A 14,520-nucleotide genomic window follows, 5' to 3' on the forward strand; every position below is an offset into this window, starting at 1 on the left:
ATAAAAAAATAGCACACATTATGCCCTATTAACACAATATAGACACTTTATTAAGTATTGAGATACAGCTGTTTTAATTGTTTCTTCTAAAATTAACAGTATTAAAAAAAGAGTTTATACTGCCGTTATTGGAGTAAATGTCTCTGCTGTACAGGGTTTCAATGCTTTTAAGAATAAGGCTTTTTGAGATTAAGGCTAAAATCCACTGTGAATCCTTCATTCTATCAGATGGTCCTTGAGAAAAAAGTGGAGGTGGACCATGCAACATGACAATAACCCAAAACATACAGTATTTGTCTAAGAAAGAGGGGAAAAAAGAACCGAAGTGTTCTGCAATAGTGAAGTCAAATCCTGAAACATCACCCAGCTGAAAGAATAATGCATGGAGGACTAGGAAAATCGTTCTTTCAGTTAATGTGTAAGACTGGTAGAAGGTTTTATAAAACCTTTTTTTTTTTTTTGTTTTTTTAAGGTAATGTCAGTCAAAGGAGGGGAATACTAGATGTATATCTTCAAATGTATGCACACCCACACACTTCTTGAAATACATTTTTGCTAGGATCAGCAATTATATATAAAATATCTACTTCTATAAAACAAAATATCTACTTTCCATTTCCATTATAAACTTATAATCTTCTGCTCTACTGAAAAAAAAACAGAATTTAATGAAAATGTTCTGTATCTGCAAAACACGTTTTCAACTTTCCATAAATCATAACTTCATTATAAAAAACATTAAAATTCAGCCAAAAGTTACCAGAAATATTCTGTTTCCGTGAAACCCGATTTCTACTTGCCTTGAATCATAATATCATTATATATCATTATGAACTATCTGCTGCTCTACTGGCACACGCAAACGTGGCACGGATTGGAAGTTAATGAGGCAGCAGGTGTGTTTGTGTGCGTGTGTGTTTGTGTGTAATTGCTAAGTGTGTCCAGAGGTCTCTCCGTCACATGGTATATTACTAAGTGTAGGCCGAAAAATACACTCTTTCACACACCCTTTCACCCTGCTCAACGAGCCAACGTTTCCATGCCAACATAATTGAAAATCATTACATCTCAAACAAGTATTGTTTCTTCTCCTTTCAGTCCTCTCTCTCTTTCTCTCACACTCTCTCTCTCTCTTACTCTATATACCATTCTCTCTCCCCCTCTCTGTTTCTTTCTCTCTATCCTTTGAATGACAAAAATATCATGGTCATATCTACAACTGTCATCTACTACACTATCTTCACTGTCTTTCTCTCTCTCTCTCTTTCTCTCTCGATCTCTTTTTCTCTCACACGCACACAACAAACACACTACACTTGTGTGTAGTGATACACACTCTGGATGTCTCTGATATCTGTTATTGAGAGAACTTTTTATCTCAAGATGAATGTGCTGTTATGTGTGTGTGTGTGTGTGTGTGTGTGTGTGTGTGTGTGTATGTGTGTGTGTTTATTTATTTATTTTTTTTTGCTATTTATTGCATGTGTGTGTGTGTTTGTTAGCATGATCAAGTGGTTTTCCTGTCAGTAAAACATAGCATCTGTCAATATTTGAATATAGTTTCGGAATATATATTCCGAAACTATTTGATTTTCCTCAGTGAATGTTTGTTTAATGGTGCCTTGTGGATACTAGTCTAGTAAACACTGTGGTTAAAACAAAGACTCGGAACTGGATTGGGAAAATTGAGCTTTATGTGAAATAACTTTTTTATATTAAGGTAAATGTGCTATTAAGTGTGTATTAATTGAATGGTTTAGCATTAGCATGCAGTTTTTTCATCAGTAAAACAGAGCATTTGACAGTAGTTTAATGTAGTTTTAGATTTTATATTCTTGTTCTTGTTTTTGTGCTGTACTCTAAAGTAGTTTCACACTGCAGACTCTAAATAAACTCTTTTATTTTCCTTCTGAGAACTCTCCTCAGTGCTGCCAGCTGGACAGTCATGTCTGTTTATGATGCCTTGTGGACACTAGTCTATTAAACACTGTGGTTAAAAGAAAGACACTGAACTGGATTGGGTTAAAAAAAATTAATAATAATCCTGGAACCCTGGAACATTGGGTTTTTGTAGTGTATGTGTGTGTTAGCATTATTGTGCAGTTTTCCCACCAGTAAAATTGAGCTTTATGTGAAATAACTCCTTTATGTTAGGGTAAATGTGCTATTAAATGTGTTTTTGCTATTAATTGTAGATAGATAGATAGACAGACAGACAGACAGACAGACAGACAGACAGACAGACAGACAGATAGATAGATAGATACTTTATTGATCCCCGGGGGGAAATTATTAGAAATGTGTGTTAGCATTAGCATGCAGTTTTTCCATCAGTAAAACAGAGCATTTGACAGTAGTTTAATATAGTTTTAGATTTTATATACTTGTTCTTGTTTTCGTGCTCTACTCTAGAGTAGTTTCACACTGCAGACTCTAAATAAACTCTTTTATTTTCCTTCTGAGAACTCTCCTCAGTGCTGCCAGCTGGACAGTCATGTCTGTTTAATGGTGCCTTGTGAACACTAGTTTATTAAACACTGTGGTTAAAATAAAGACACGGAAATGGATCGGAATAAAAACTGCTGGTACCTGATCTGTTAATATATGTCTGGATTACTGGGTCACTGGATCAGATCTCCTCCTAGACATTCCTATACGTAATTATATATATATATATATATATATATATATATATATATATATATATATATATATATATATATATAAGTAATATAATACAGGAAATTGACAAATCCTGCACCTAACAGCTGGGGTTATGCATAGGGCTCAGCCAGGATCTACTACTCACTCAATTAACAACAATAGCAAAACCACCACAATCTGATACTGGCTCGACAAGAATCCAGAAGCACAGCCTAACACTATGTTCATGGTCCATTGCCTCAACTGCCAAGTAACAGACCTACCAAAAAATAACCTATGAACACACAGAATCCCTCCTTAATCTAAGCTCACTTCCTTTAACTATGGCAACAACACACTTACCTAAGCACAATCACACACAATAAGTCACATTATAAGTTGCGTGAGCAGAACACAGCAACCACTACCATCCGATACTGGCTCGACAAGAATCCAGAAGCATAGCGAACTATGTTCATGGTCCGTGCCTCAACTGCCAAGTACTCAGACGTCTACAAAAACTCATGAGACAAATTATTACAAGAGCAGGACCACACCAATCCCCTTCATCCAAACTCTAACACAAACTTCAGTGCAAGCTCTTCTCAGGGGTCATCAGGCAGGCATATATATATATCCACATTTAATCTTCATTTTAACAATAATGGGAGATGGGAGAGGTAATAAACTAAGCATACATAGTTGAATACATGTTTTTTGTTAAATAGAATGAAGGAAAGACTGTCGTCGTCTACTTTCTCTCTCCTTCCTTCTTTCCTTCTCTCTCCCTCTCTCCTGCTTCCTCTCTCTCTCGCGCTAGTTTAAGAGTTCACGGCGAGTCTTATGGGATTCATCATTGCATATTTACGGGGCTGCAGTCTGATACAGCTGTAAGGTTTTTCTGCCGGAGCTCCATTGATCTAATGCGCACGTTGGCTCCCGAGGTTACCGGACGTGCTCCCATTTCCATAAGGGCCCTGGGCAAGGTTTCTCTCCAGCATTGATTGGCCCTGTCCTAGGGAGCCTCGCCTTGCCTTCCTTCATTGATCACTTTGTTTTTCCCCGAGACAGTGTTACACCAAGTTCATCTCAAACACCTCCCTCCCGCTTCCCCCACTTCTGCCTTCCTCTACACCCTACACTCTTCACCCTACACTCCTACTACCTGCAGAGAGAGAGAAACTAAAAGAGAGAGAGAGAGAGGAAAGGAAGGAAGGCAGCGAGTGAAAACTTTGGCGCCAATAACTTAATAGTGTTTCCTGTTCTTCTGCAGTACAGACACAAAGCTGGGAAACACAGCCTGAGATTGTGCATATAGATTCTTATGCAGTAGAATCCAGCTGATCAACAACTATTATTGCTCTTTTGAAAGAAGCTTAATAGTTAAGGCTAATTACCCAACCCACTCATTAGAACTCCCCCTATCACTAGTGATGCCACAAAACCAAAAGGGTGAAGACTAGCACATGCCTCCTCCGATACATGTGAAGTCAACCACCGCCTCTTTTCAAACTGCAGCTGATGCATCACAGCACAGTTAGAGGAAAGCACAGCAACTCTGCTCTGATACATCAGCTCACAGACGACTTGTGCTGATTGACATCACCCTTTGGAGTGATGTGGGGAGAGAGCGTGATCTACCCACCCAGAAAGAGCAAAGCCAATTGTGCTCTCTCAGGGCTCCGGCAGCTGATGGCAAGCTGCATGACTGGGATTCGAACCAGCTCTCTCCCGATCATAGTGACAGCGTCTTAGTCAGCTGGACCACTCGGAGCCAACTTCATTTTAGTTGTTAACATGCACCCATTTCTGCATTTCAGGCCTGCAACACATTCCAAAAAAAACTTAGAACTAGAGAAATGTAGGGCTAATAATGAGGTCAAAAAGGACTGTTATATAAGTCAAAAGCCAGGGTCTTTTATAGCATGATTGGTGTTGTGTTACCACACTTCTTTGATTTCACCAGCAGTGCATAAACATTCACAAGGATTGCAGCATTCACAAGAATGCCCATGCATTTTTTAACAAGACAATGCCAAACCACATGCTGCACACATTACAAAGGCAAAGGCATGTCTGCAGAAGAAGATGAAGGGTATGACTACTGGTCTGACCAAGGTTGTGAGGTTTAGATGCACAAATTCTATAGATGTATTGCCAATATAATAGGCCTGAATAGTTATAGTTGAATAGAATAGTTGGCGGAGATGAACATGATAAACCAATTGGTACCATTTGGTTCCAATTCCCCTTCAACTGAATGCAATCAAATTATCATGACTATGTTCCAGAATCTAGAAGAAAGTCTTCCCTGGACAGTAGAGACAGTTACTCTGATGAGTTGTGCCTTATTACACACACACACACACACACAAGTTACTCCTGTTGTGAGCGAAGGGCTTCCAGCCATTCTGAGCCCGACAGGACTGGCAGTCTGCAGATGTCTTAAACTCGAGCAGACATCCCTTGTTTATGTGTGTGTGTGTGTGTGTGTGTGTGTGTGTGTGTGTGTGAGAGAGAGAGAGAGAGAGAGAGAGAGATAGAGAGAGAGAGAGAGAGAGAGAGAGAAAGCTTGTGGTGGAGAGTGTGTTAACCTTGTAGTGTTTTCCTTTCTGTGAAATTTGGGGGATATGGAGGAATGGAGGGACGCCTCTGACCTCCAGCACAAAAGAAGCATCCCTCTCTCGCTTTCTCTCTCTCACTTTCACTCGCTCTCCCTTGCTTTCTCTCTTTCGCTCTTTCTCTCGTACTTTTATTTCTCCTGCTCCTCATTGCTCGCTCTCTCACTCCCACTGAGCCTAGGGCACGGGGTCTGCCATTTCAGCCTTCTATGGGAGGAGATCCTCCATTTCTTTCTCTGTAGCTCTCTCTCCCTTCTTTGTTTGATGCTCTTCGTCTGCTCTTTGTCTTCTCTCGACTAGCTACAGCCTCCAAGCTTTAATCAGTCACACCATCCATCTCAATGTCTTTCTGTCTGTCCGTTCATCTATTAATTACAATTTGAATGAATATATTGGTGTACTAAAACTAATAGGGTAAATACAGGTAATAAACATAGAATTTATTTAAATAAACACAGACACAAAATATAGAAATTCATAGTAGAGAACCTCCAGCCATCTGTCTATCCCTCCATCCATCCGTCCATGCATACATCTTTCCTTGTGTCCATTTAACCATCCATTCATCCATGCATCCATTTGATTTTCCTTCTATCCATTCTTTAATGCTTCTATCCTTACATCCATCCATCTATCCATCAATTCTTTAATCATTTAATTCTTTTAACTCTCTATGGATCCATATCTCAATGAATCCATCCGTTTGTCTGTCTATCTGTTCGTCCCTCTGACCATCCATCTTTGCACTCCTTCATCCCTACATCCGTCCATCCATCTGCCCTTACATCAGTGCAATCTTTTGCTGATACTTTTAACCATCCTATTTCTTCTTTTGTTCTACCATCCATCCATCCGTCCATTCGTCCGATCAACCCTCTACCCTTACATCCATGCATTATTTTGCCAGTCCTTTAATCCAACTATCCTACCTTTTATTTTGTCAATCCATTTATCCTTTTATCCATTTATCCATCCTTACATCCATTCATTTATCATTTCCTCCATCCACCTATGCATTATTTTACCTATACTTTCATCCAACTGTCCCATCTCCTCTTTTATTTAACCATCCATCCGCCCACCTATTCTTTTACACATCTGCTCATCCATCCATCCATCCTCCATTCATCCATTGGCACTTACATCCATGCATTCTTTTGCCAGTTCTTTCGTTTAAACATCATATCTCTTCTTTTGTCCCTCCATTCATCCTTTCATTCAGCTGTCCATCTATCTGCCCTTAGATTAATGCATTTTTTGCTGATACTTTCCAATCTCTTCTTTCATCGGTCCATCCATCCATCCATTTGTCCATCCATCCATCCATCCAGCCATTTTTTCGTTCCTGAATGCAGACAATACATTAAACAAATGAAACGGCCATAAAATATGTGCTACAGTCAAACATTTGCATAGACTACATATAAACTTTATATCTCCATCTAGTCATTAATGTATCCATCTATTTGTTCATTTCACCATTCCTCACTAGTCTCACTTTCAGCTGCCGGTTCCCTGTTGTTAATGCAGTCCTGCTACACCTGTGTCCTGTTTGTCTTTATGAACGTAGTGAAGAGGATCCTCTGTCTCTTTTTTTTGGAGCTCTGATACTGTAGTAAATATCTCAGTAAACTCCAGTTAGAGCTGGAGACTCGGTCAGGCTTTCTGGAGGAGTGTATCAGTGCTGTGCTGTACTGAAGCTCAGAATCGAAAGAGAACAGGAGCTACGGAACTTCAGGAACAGGGGAGTGTCTGGAAGAGAGAGGGAGGGAGAGAGAGAGAGGGATCAGACTCATCTTTTACAAATGTCACTGAACTCTACAACTTTGGAGGACATCAGATATCTCTCTCTCTATCAATTTCTTTCTTTCAATTTTCCTTTTTCTCGCAATTATCTTTTCTCTATCTTCCTCTCTCTTTTTTTCTCTCTCTTTTACTGTCCCTTTCCTTCTATTCCTCCTTCTTTTTTCTCTCTCTTTCCCTTTCTCGTTTTACTTCTATCAGCTCTTGTTTTCTTTTATCTTTCTCTCTTTACCCCTCTCTAACCTTCCTCTCTCTTAGTCTCTCTCTTTTTCTCTCTCATATATATATAACCATCTTCCCTTCTTTCGCTCACTTCTTCTTTCTCTTTTTCTTTTTCTCTCACTTCCTTTTGTCTCTAGTCTTCCCTTTTCTCCTTCCCTTTCTTCTATCCCTCTCTTTCTCTTGATTTCTCTTCCCCTTTCTCTTGTTTTACTTCTCTTCATCTTTTTCCTCTGTCTTTTTCTTCCACTCTCTTTTTTTATCTCTCTTTACACCTCTCTCATTTCTCTCTCTCTCTCTCTCTCTCTCTCTTGTCTCACTCCCTCCTTTTCTCCTGTCTCTCTTCCTGTGGTTCACATGTTTTTTTTTTATTTCTCTCCTTGACTCCCTGTTCCCTCGTTCTTTCTCCTTGTTCAGTCTGTTCCATTCGCCATCCCTCCTTTCCTCCGTCGCCACTGCGTTTTAAAACTTGATTGAATGTCGGAGAGTTTTATGGCTTTTTCTCCAGAATGTGTTCAACCATTCGAAGCTCTCTCTCTCTCTCTCTGGTTGGCTGACTCACACTGTCTCAGTGGTACTATACTGATGAGTTATAATATGTACGCACTCTCTGTCCCCATGTTGCAGCTCTCTCTCTCTCTTTATGTGTGTGTGTCATTTCAGGGACGAGAGAATACCTTGTCCTCTTATTTTTTCTTTTTTTTATCACTCTTTCTCTCGGGGTGAGTCAACAGCAGCAGCAGCAGGCTGGCTGGAGTGGAGTGTGGTGTGGTGTGGTGTGGTGGCGGTGCAGAGAGAGCGCTCCGCTCGTTTACGAGGCCGTTTTTTAAAACTCTGTGTTTTAGTTATGTACCTGCGGTAAAGCATATTTAATTTTTAAGCCCAGGAAGCCAACACTGAAAAGAGATGAACTGTTTTATGTGCCATTTTAAGGTTTTATGTGCTGTGAATTACGGCGCACCCAGTGAAATATTGGTCAGAGAGGGAAGAGAGAGAGGGGGAGGGAAGAGGGAGAGCGAGGGAAGGCGAGAGAGAGAGAGAGAGAGAGAGAGTGAGTGAGGTGAGTGAAGTTACTGATTAAGTTATAGTTAAGTTGTAGTTACTGAGTAATTAGTAGGTAAATAATAATTGATAGGTCATATGTAATTGGTAGTAATGAAATAATTGGTAGTCTGTAAGTAATTGGTATTTTCTTAGTAGTTGCTGAATTCGGGTAGATATTAAGTAATCTTTTGGTGCAAACTAATTTGTAGTTGTTAAATAATTGTTAGTTAAGGTTTTATGTGCTGTGAATTATGATCACAGTGAAATATTGATCAGGGAGAGAAGGGGGGAGAGAGAAAGAGAGAGAGAGAGAGGGAGAGAGAGGAAGGTGAGAGACGTATAAAAAGAGAGAGATAAAAGAAAACAAGAGATGATAGAAGAAAAACAAGAGAAAGTGAAATAGTGACCACCTTTCCAGTGGTTTGTTCATAAAGCCAGTATTTTTTTATATAGATGTTGATTCTTAATAACAATAGAAAGAGTTCCACATTTTTTACAGAGTTATTTGTAGATACTGAATAAATTGTAGTTACTGAATTATTAGTAGTAACTGAAAAATGTGTTAGGTCCTTAGTAACTTGTACTTAAGATGTAATTAATATTTACTGAATGATTGGAAAGTCAGAAGTAATTGTAGTAATTAGTAGTTACTGAGTAGTCAATAGTTACTAAATAATTGGTAGTTAAAAGTAATTAGTGATTACTTATTAATATTTACTGATTTACTTGTTTACAATTGGCCTTTCAATAGTAATTGTCGTTAATAGCAATTACTCAGTAATGAGCAGATAACTTTAGTTACATGTATTTGAAAGATCCTGCATAATTACTAATGAAATAATAGGTAGTTTCTAAGAGGTTGCTAGTTACTGAATAGTTGCTAGTTATTTAGTCATTTGCAGTCATTAAATAATTGATAGTTACTGAGTAATAATTAATTACATTTTGAAATAGATTATTTTAGAAACTTACCAATTTAATACCCTATTTGTTACCAATATTTTTTTTTCCTTTTAGTCTTTTGTATTTTAGTTGCTTTAAAGATCTGCTGTATGTTTTACCTTTTTTAGTGTTTTTTTTATGCAGAAATTGCTAGAAAGTTGCTCTGAAATAGCTCTCAAATGTGGGTATGTGTTTTTTTTGACTGTGTGTACTTCACTAGTGGTTGTTTCTTTTTATAAATACACAAAAGTGTATAATTTAAATACACCAGTCTATTACAGAGTGCTTCACAGCATGATTACTTTAAAACAAATGTGATGGCTTGTGCTGGCTGGTTATACAGTAAGCTTCCATTAATTACTAACTATATTAGGTCTATAGTAACAACAAACGATAAGATAAGATAAGATAAGATAAGATAAGCTGAAGGTAATTTGTTATTAATTCCACAGCGAGGAAATTTGCAATGATGCAGCATTGTAAGAATATAACAGAAGAAGTGTCAATAAATATATACATGTATACAGATATACAACTCTGGAAAAAAAAAATAAGAGACCACTTAAAAAATATGAGTCTCTTTGATTTTACCAAATTGAAAAACCTCTGTAATATTATCAAGAGAAAGATAGATGATCACAAGCCATCAAACCAAGCTGAACTGATGGAATTTTAGGACCAGGAGTGGCATAAAATTATCCAAAAGCAGTGTGTAAGACTGGTGGAGGAGAACATGATGCCAAGATTCATTAAAACTGTGATTAAAAACCAGAGTTATTCCACCAAATATTGATTTCAAAACTCTTAAAACTTTATAAATATGAACTTTATTGTTTTCTTTGCATTATTTAGGGTCTGAAAGCTCTGCATCTTTTTTGTTATTCCAGCCATTTGTAATTTTCTGCACACAAATGCTCTTAACGGAAATATTTTTATTTGGAATTTGGAAGAAATGTTGTCTGTAGTTTATAGAATAAAACAAAAATGTTAATTTTACTTAAACATATAGCTATAAGTAGCAAAATCAGAGAAACTGATTCAGAAAGTGAAGTGGTCTTTTTTAAGAGCAGTATATGTACATAGGTAGATAGTAAATAAATAGAAAATCTAAAGTAAATAAGTTGTAATATTACACATATTGATGGTGAACAGTCCAATATTGCACATAGTGAAGCACTACAGCAGTAATAAGTGCACAGTTTTTATTGCAGACAGTAATAAACAGTAAACTGCTGTCCAATAAGAGCAGTGTCTCATTTACATGTACACATATTTTACTATAATCCCTGCGTTTGGGATTAGTTTACTTGGACAATTTGGCATAATTCAACTGACCACCAGGCCGGTCAGGGTGTGTGATTCTGGGGTGTGTGAGGTGCTGCTCGTCCCTGAAGGCCTCTCTCTCTCTCTCTCTCTCTCTCTCTCTTGCTCTTGCTCTCTCGCTCTCTCTCGCTCTCTGATCTCTGAGTGTACACTCCTGAGTGTGCTCCTCTCTCCTAATAGACGCCTTCACACTGCACCATTCCACTGGTCTGTCTGACATCCACTTTCATGCATGGCCTGTTATCATGAACACACTCTCTCTCTCTCTCTCTCTCTCTCTCTTTCTGTCTCTCTCTCCTTCTCGCTCGCTCTTTGCTCTCTCTCTGCTCTCTCTGGAACATTAAAAACATCTTGGTGATGTCAGAATTCTTCTTCTAATATCCCACACCACACACACACACACTCTCGTGCACACACACACACACACACACATACACACACACGTTAACCCATCCCCCCTCCTCACAACCTCTTACCCTCCTCTCCCCCCTTCTTTTTTCCTCCTTTTTTTTGCCCTCCTCCCTTGCTCTCCTGCCAGCCCTGCCTCTTCAGGCTGTTCATATGTGATGCCACCTCCCCAGTGACACAACCCTCTCTCTCTCTCTCTCTCTCTCTCTCTCTCTCTCTCTCTCTCTCTCTCTCTCTCTCTCTCTCTCATTCTCTCTCTCTCTCTTTCTCTTTCTGTGTGTGTGTGTGTGTGTGTTGTGGGAGACGTGTTCTTGATTGGACTCATTTCTCATTGATGAAAACACTAGGGGGCACTGCCTATCCTTTGTTACGGCTTTTGCATAGAAATCATGGTAGAAATGTGGCGGCTTGTGAAGAGAGAGAGATAAAGAGAGGGAGAGAGAGATAGAGAGAGAGAGAGATAGAGAGAGAGAGAGAATCTCTAGGCTTATTTCACTTATTTGTCTAATTTATGATAATGATAGCACTGGACACTCCATCTCTCTCTTTCTTTCTCTTTTTTCTCTCTGTTTTCTTCCAGGCTTCTGCAGCTCCAGGTCGCCTTTACATTGCTCACCTCAACGCTTTTCATCATTACTGATCCTTTCTTTCTTTCTTTCCCTTCAGAAAGTCCACCTTCTGTCCGTTTTCTCTCAGATCTCTTATAGGAACGCTTCTACGGAAATGCCTCTCTTCCATAAAGTTCATCAGCTCCCTCAAAACCACTTGAATCCACTTAAATCCACTGAATCATGTTCCTATAAAAGTTGAAGTTTCAAACTTTTTTTTTTCTTTTTCGCCCCATTGTTAGAAATTACACGGCTCCTACATGTCACATATTCATCCCTTTCTCCTCTCAAATTTTTTAAAAAAAGGAAAAGAACAGGAAAAAAACTGAACATTTCCTTCATTTGGACATTGTGACAGTTCAGAACTATTGTTTCAGTGAAGGGAAATAAAGGGAAGAATTTTTTTTTTTTTTATGATTTTTGCGTCCCACATCCCTCCATCTTGACGGAGGCTCTCGAACATGAGTGTCATCCAGCGCATTGTCTGGAGGTGTCAAACACGCCGTAGAACAAAGGAGATGGCGAAAATCGACACCAGTCCCCCGCTCGCGATTATCATAAAGGGAAAAATAAAAGAAGAAAAAGAAGAAGAAGAAGTGCGAGCGAGTGAGGAGAACATGAAGAAAAAAACACAAAAAAACAAAACGTCCTGAATGACAAGATAATCACCGCATTCACACTTACCTTTATCACCGCGAAAGAGGAAGAAAAAAAAATGTCTTTCTCGGCTCCCAAACTAAATAAATAAAATGTTTTCCTTTCAGCCGTCCTTCCAGCCGAGGACGTCTCGTAATGACTACACTCTGACAAATGGCTGACAGCAATTTAATAGTTAAAAAGATAATTCCGCTTTAAGGGGGTTTCGGGGAGGAAAGGTCACTCCGGGTGTATTTAGTGGGCTGACTCCTTTTTCTAGAAAATTCCAGACTTGGTCTCTTTGTGTTTGAGTGACACGGGCTTTCTCTGTAATAATATCCCCAGTAATGAAGGATAATAATGGACATTGTGCTAATCAGAAAGTAAAAGATACTAATACTCATCAACCTGACAACCATCGATAAACGGATTGCACAACAGCGTTACTTTTTTTTATTCCTCCGATGCTAATTATTATTGAGCTGCCTATATCTGTTTGTCTGTGAATAACATCAATTAGTCGATCATTGCGCTTCTGTGCTGTTGTGTCCTGTCTGTGCTTTAATGATGGGATTTTTTTTTTTGGGTGGGGGGGTTGTTTTTTTGTTCTGTGTCATTTCTATAGCATGGAAACATCTGTTGAACTTAAATGTGCTGTAAATGTGTTTAATCAGCACGGCTGATTTAAGTGGACGGCTGTTTAGTTTTTATATATATATATATATATATTTATATAAATTTTAAAACTGCTGTGATTGTTTACTCCGCCTCTATACTGCTGTACATTACCCATAAGTGCCGGGTGTGCCAGCTTTCTGACTGTATAATATATGTATTTATGTATTTATGTTAATAATATTAGCTTCTAGTTTCTGGTGGAACTAATGCTAGTGTAATACTGTAATAGTAATTTATGCCTACATTCCAGAATTGAGCTGTTGTGAACTGATTTAACTGTATTGTGTATAATAGTGAGTGATTGGTGATGTCTTTTTTTTTTTATCCCAAGAATTTTTTTTTCCACTCTCACATACTGTATTATAAACAGATTTTAATATATTTATTTAGTTATTTATTTATTTTCTTGCCAAAGCCTGCATGTCTTCATGTATGTTCCGTACAGCTATTGTCTGCTTATCACTGTAATTAATCGTTATAGCTTTCCCGCACTGTTGCCTCAGCGTTAGGCAAGGAATCAATGTAGTTTAATCAATTAATAGCAGGAATGTGCAGAAATGATTGTCACCGTCAGAACAAAAGCTGTTTTAGAGATAAGTTTATAAAAAGCAGGAAAAAAAAGTTTTTTTTTTTTTTTTGTAAGTTAGTTTTGTAAGTTAATTTATCTTGAAACTTGAACACAAAGTAAAGTTAAATATTGTATATTTAAGTAATATATAATATAGTTTTTAGTTTTAATAGGAGACTTGTTTCAGAATAACTTGGAACTAAATCTTTATACACTTCCACTTTTATTGTTATTCAAATTTGATCCTTTTTTCCAGTAAAAATTTCATTAAAAACAAAAAAAAAAATGTTTTTCTGTAATTTAACCTTTTTGTGGACGTTTAAAATGTTTGCTTCAGTATCATTTCGAATGTTCTGTGTCTTCTTTTTATTTGTTTATATTTTATTTTTAACTTAATTTGTCATTTTTAACTAAATTTGTACACTGAATGGACCAATAGAAATGCTCTAAAATGAGTTGGGTAACCCTATACATTAAGGGTACATTAATTAACAGCATTTACGACAGAATATCTAATTTTCAATGGTAATTTTGATTACCCACCACTGTTTACTATATTTGCTATCTAATATCTTAATACTACACAAAAATATAGTAATGTTTAATAATTTGTTAACTAGTGTCAATTAATTATGAGTTGAGACATTGGTTAACTAATTAATAATGTTTATTTCTGTCATAGTTTCTGTTATAATGACTTATAAATCAATACATTAATCTTTTAATATTGATTTACATTGAAGGTGAACATAGTTTTTTTTTTTTTTTTAGTTATGAATACTATCCATAATTTATGACTTTTTTTTTATTATTAACTTTTTTTTTTTTAGTTTAAGGAATTTGCTTCAGTTTTTTTTATATAGAATATCAATCTGCATTTTACCATTTTTAACCAAGTTTTCTATGAACCCATAGAAACTAAGCAACTTTATTCACTTATTAATTAATTATAATTTAACATGTTAAGAAATATGAAGTTTTTCTATTATTTATGGATGTATGATTAAAGAGTGGACTTCTAGGAAGT

At 37.3% G+C, this 14,520-nt stretch overlaps 1 protein-coding gene across 5 annotated transcripts in view; it reads left to right on the forward strand.

The window, feature by feature from the left end:
- fam172a (family with sequence similarity 172 member A) overlaps positions 1–14,520 on the forward strand; it is a 288,454-nt gene that overhangs the window by 156,212 nt on the left and 117,722 nt on the right. The window contains exon 10 of one of the 5 annotated variants that reach the window (XM_049470778.1): positions 11,670–12,798. The exons of the other annotated variants lie outside the window; for them this stretch is intronic. Within the exon in view, the coding sequence (XP_049326735.1) occupies positions 11,670–11,813 (144 nt within the window). The 3' untranslated portion in view covers positions 11,814–12,798. Of the gene's footprint in view, positions 1–11,669; positions 12,799–14,520 lie in introns of those variants that run through there. 5 annotated transcript variants of the gene reach the window in all.

This window comes from Astyanax mexicanus, chromosome 22 (assembly GCF_023375975.1).
Source record: "Astyanax mexicanus isolate ESR-SI-001 chromosome 22, AstMex3_surface, whole genome shotgun sequence".
NCBI lineage: Eukaryota > Metazoa > Chordata > Actinopteri > Characiformes > Acestrorhamphidae > Astyanax > Astyanax mexicanus.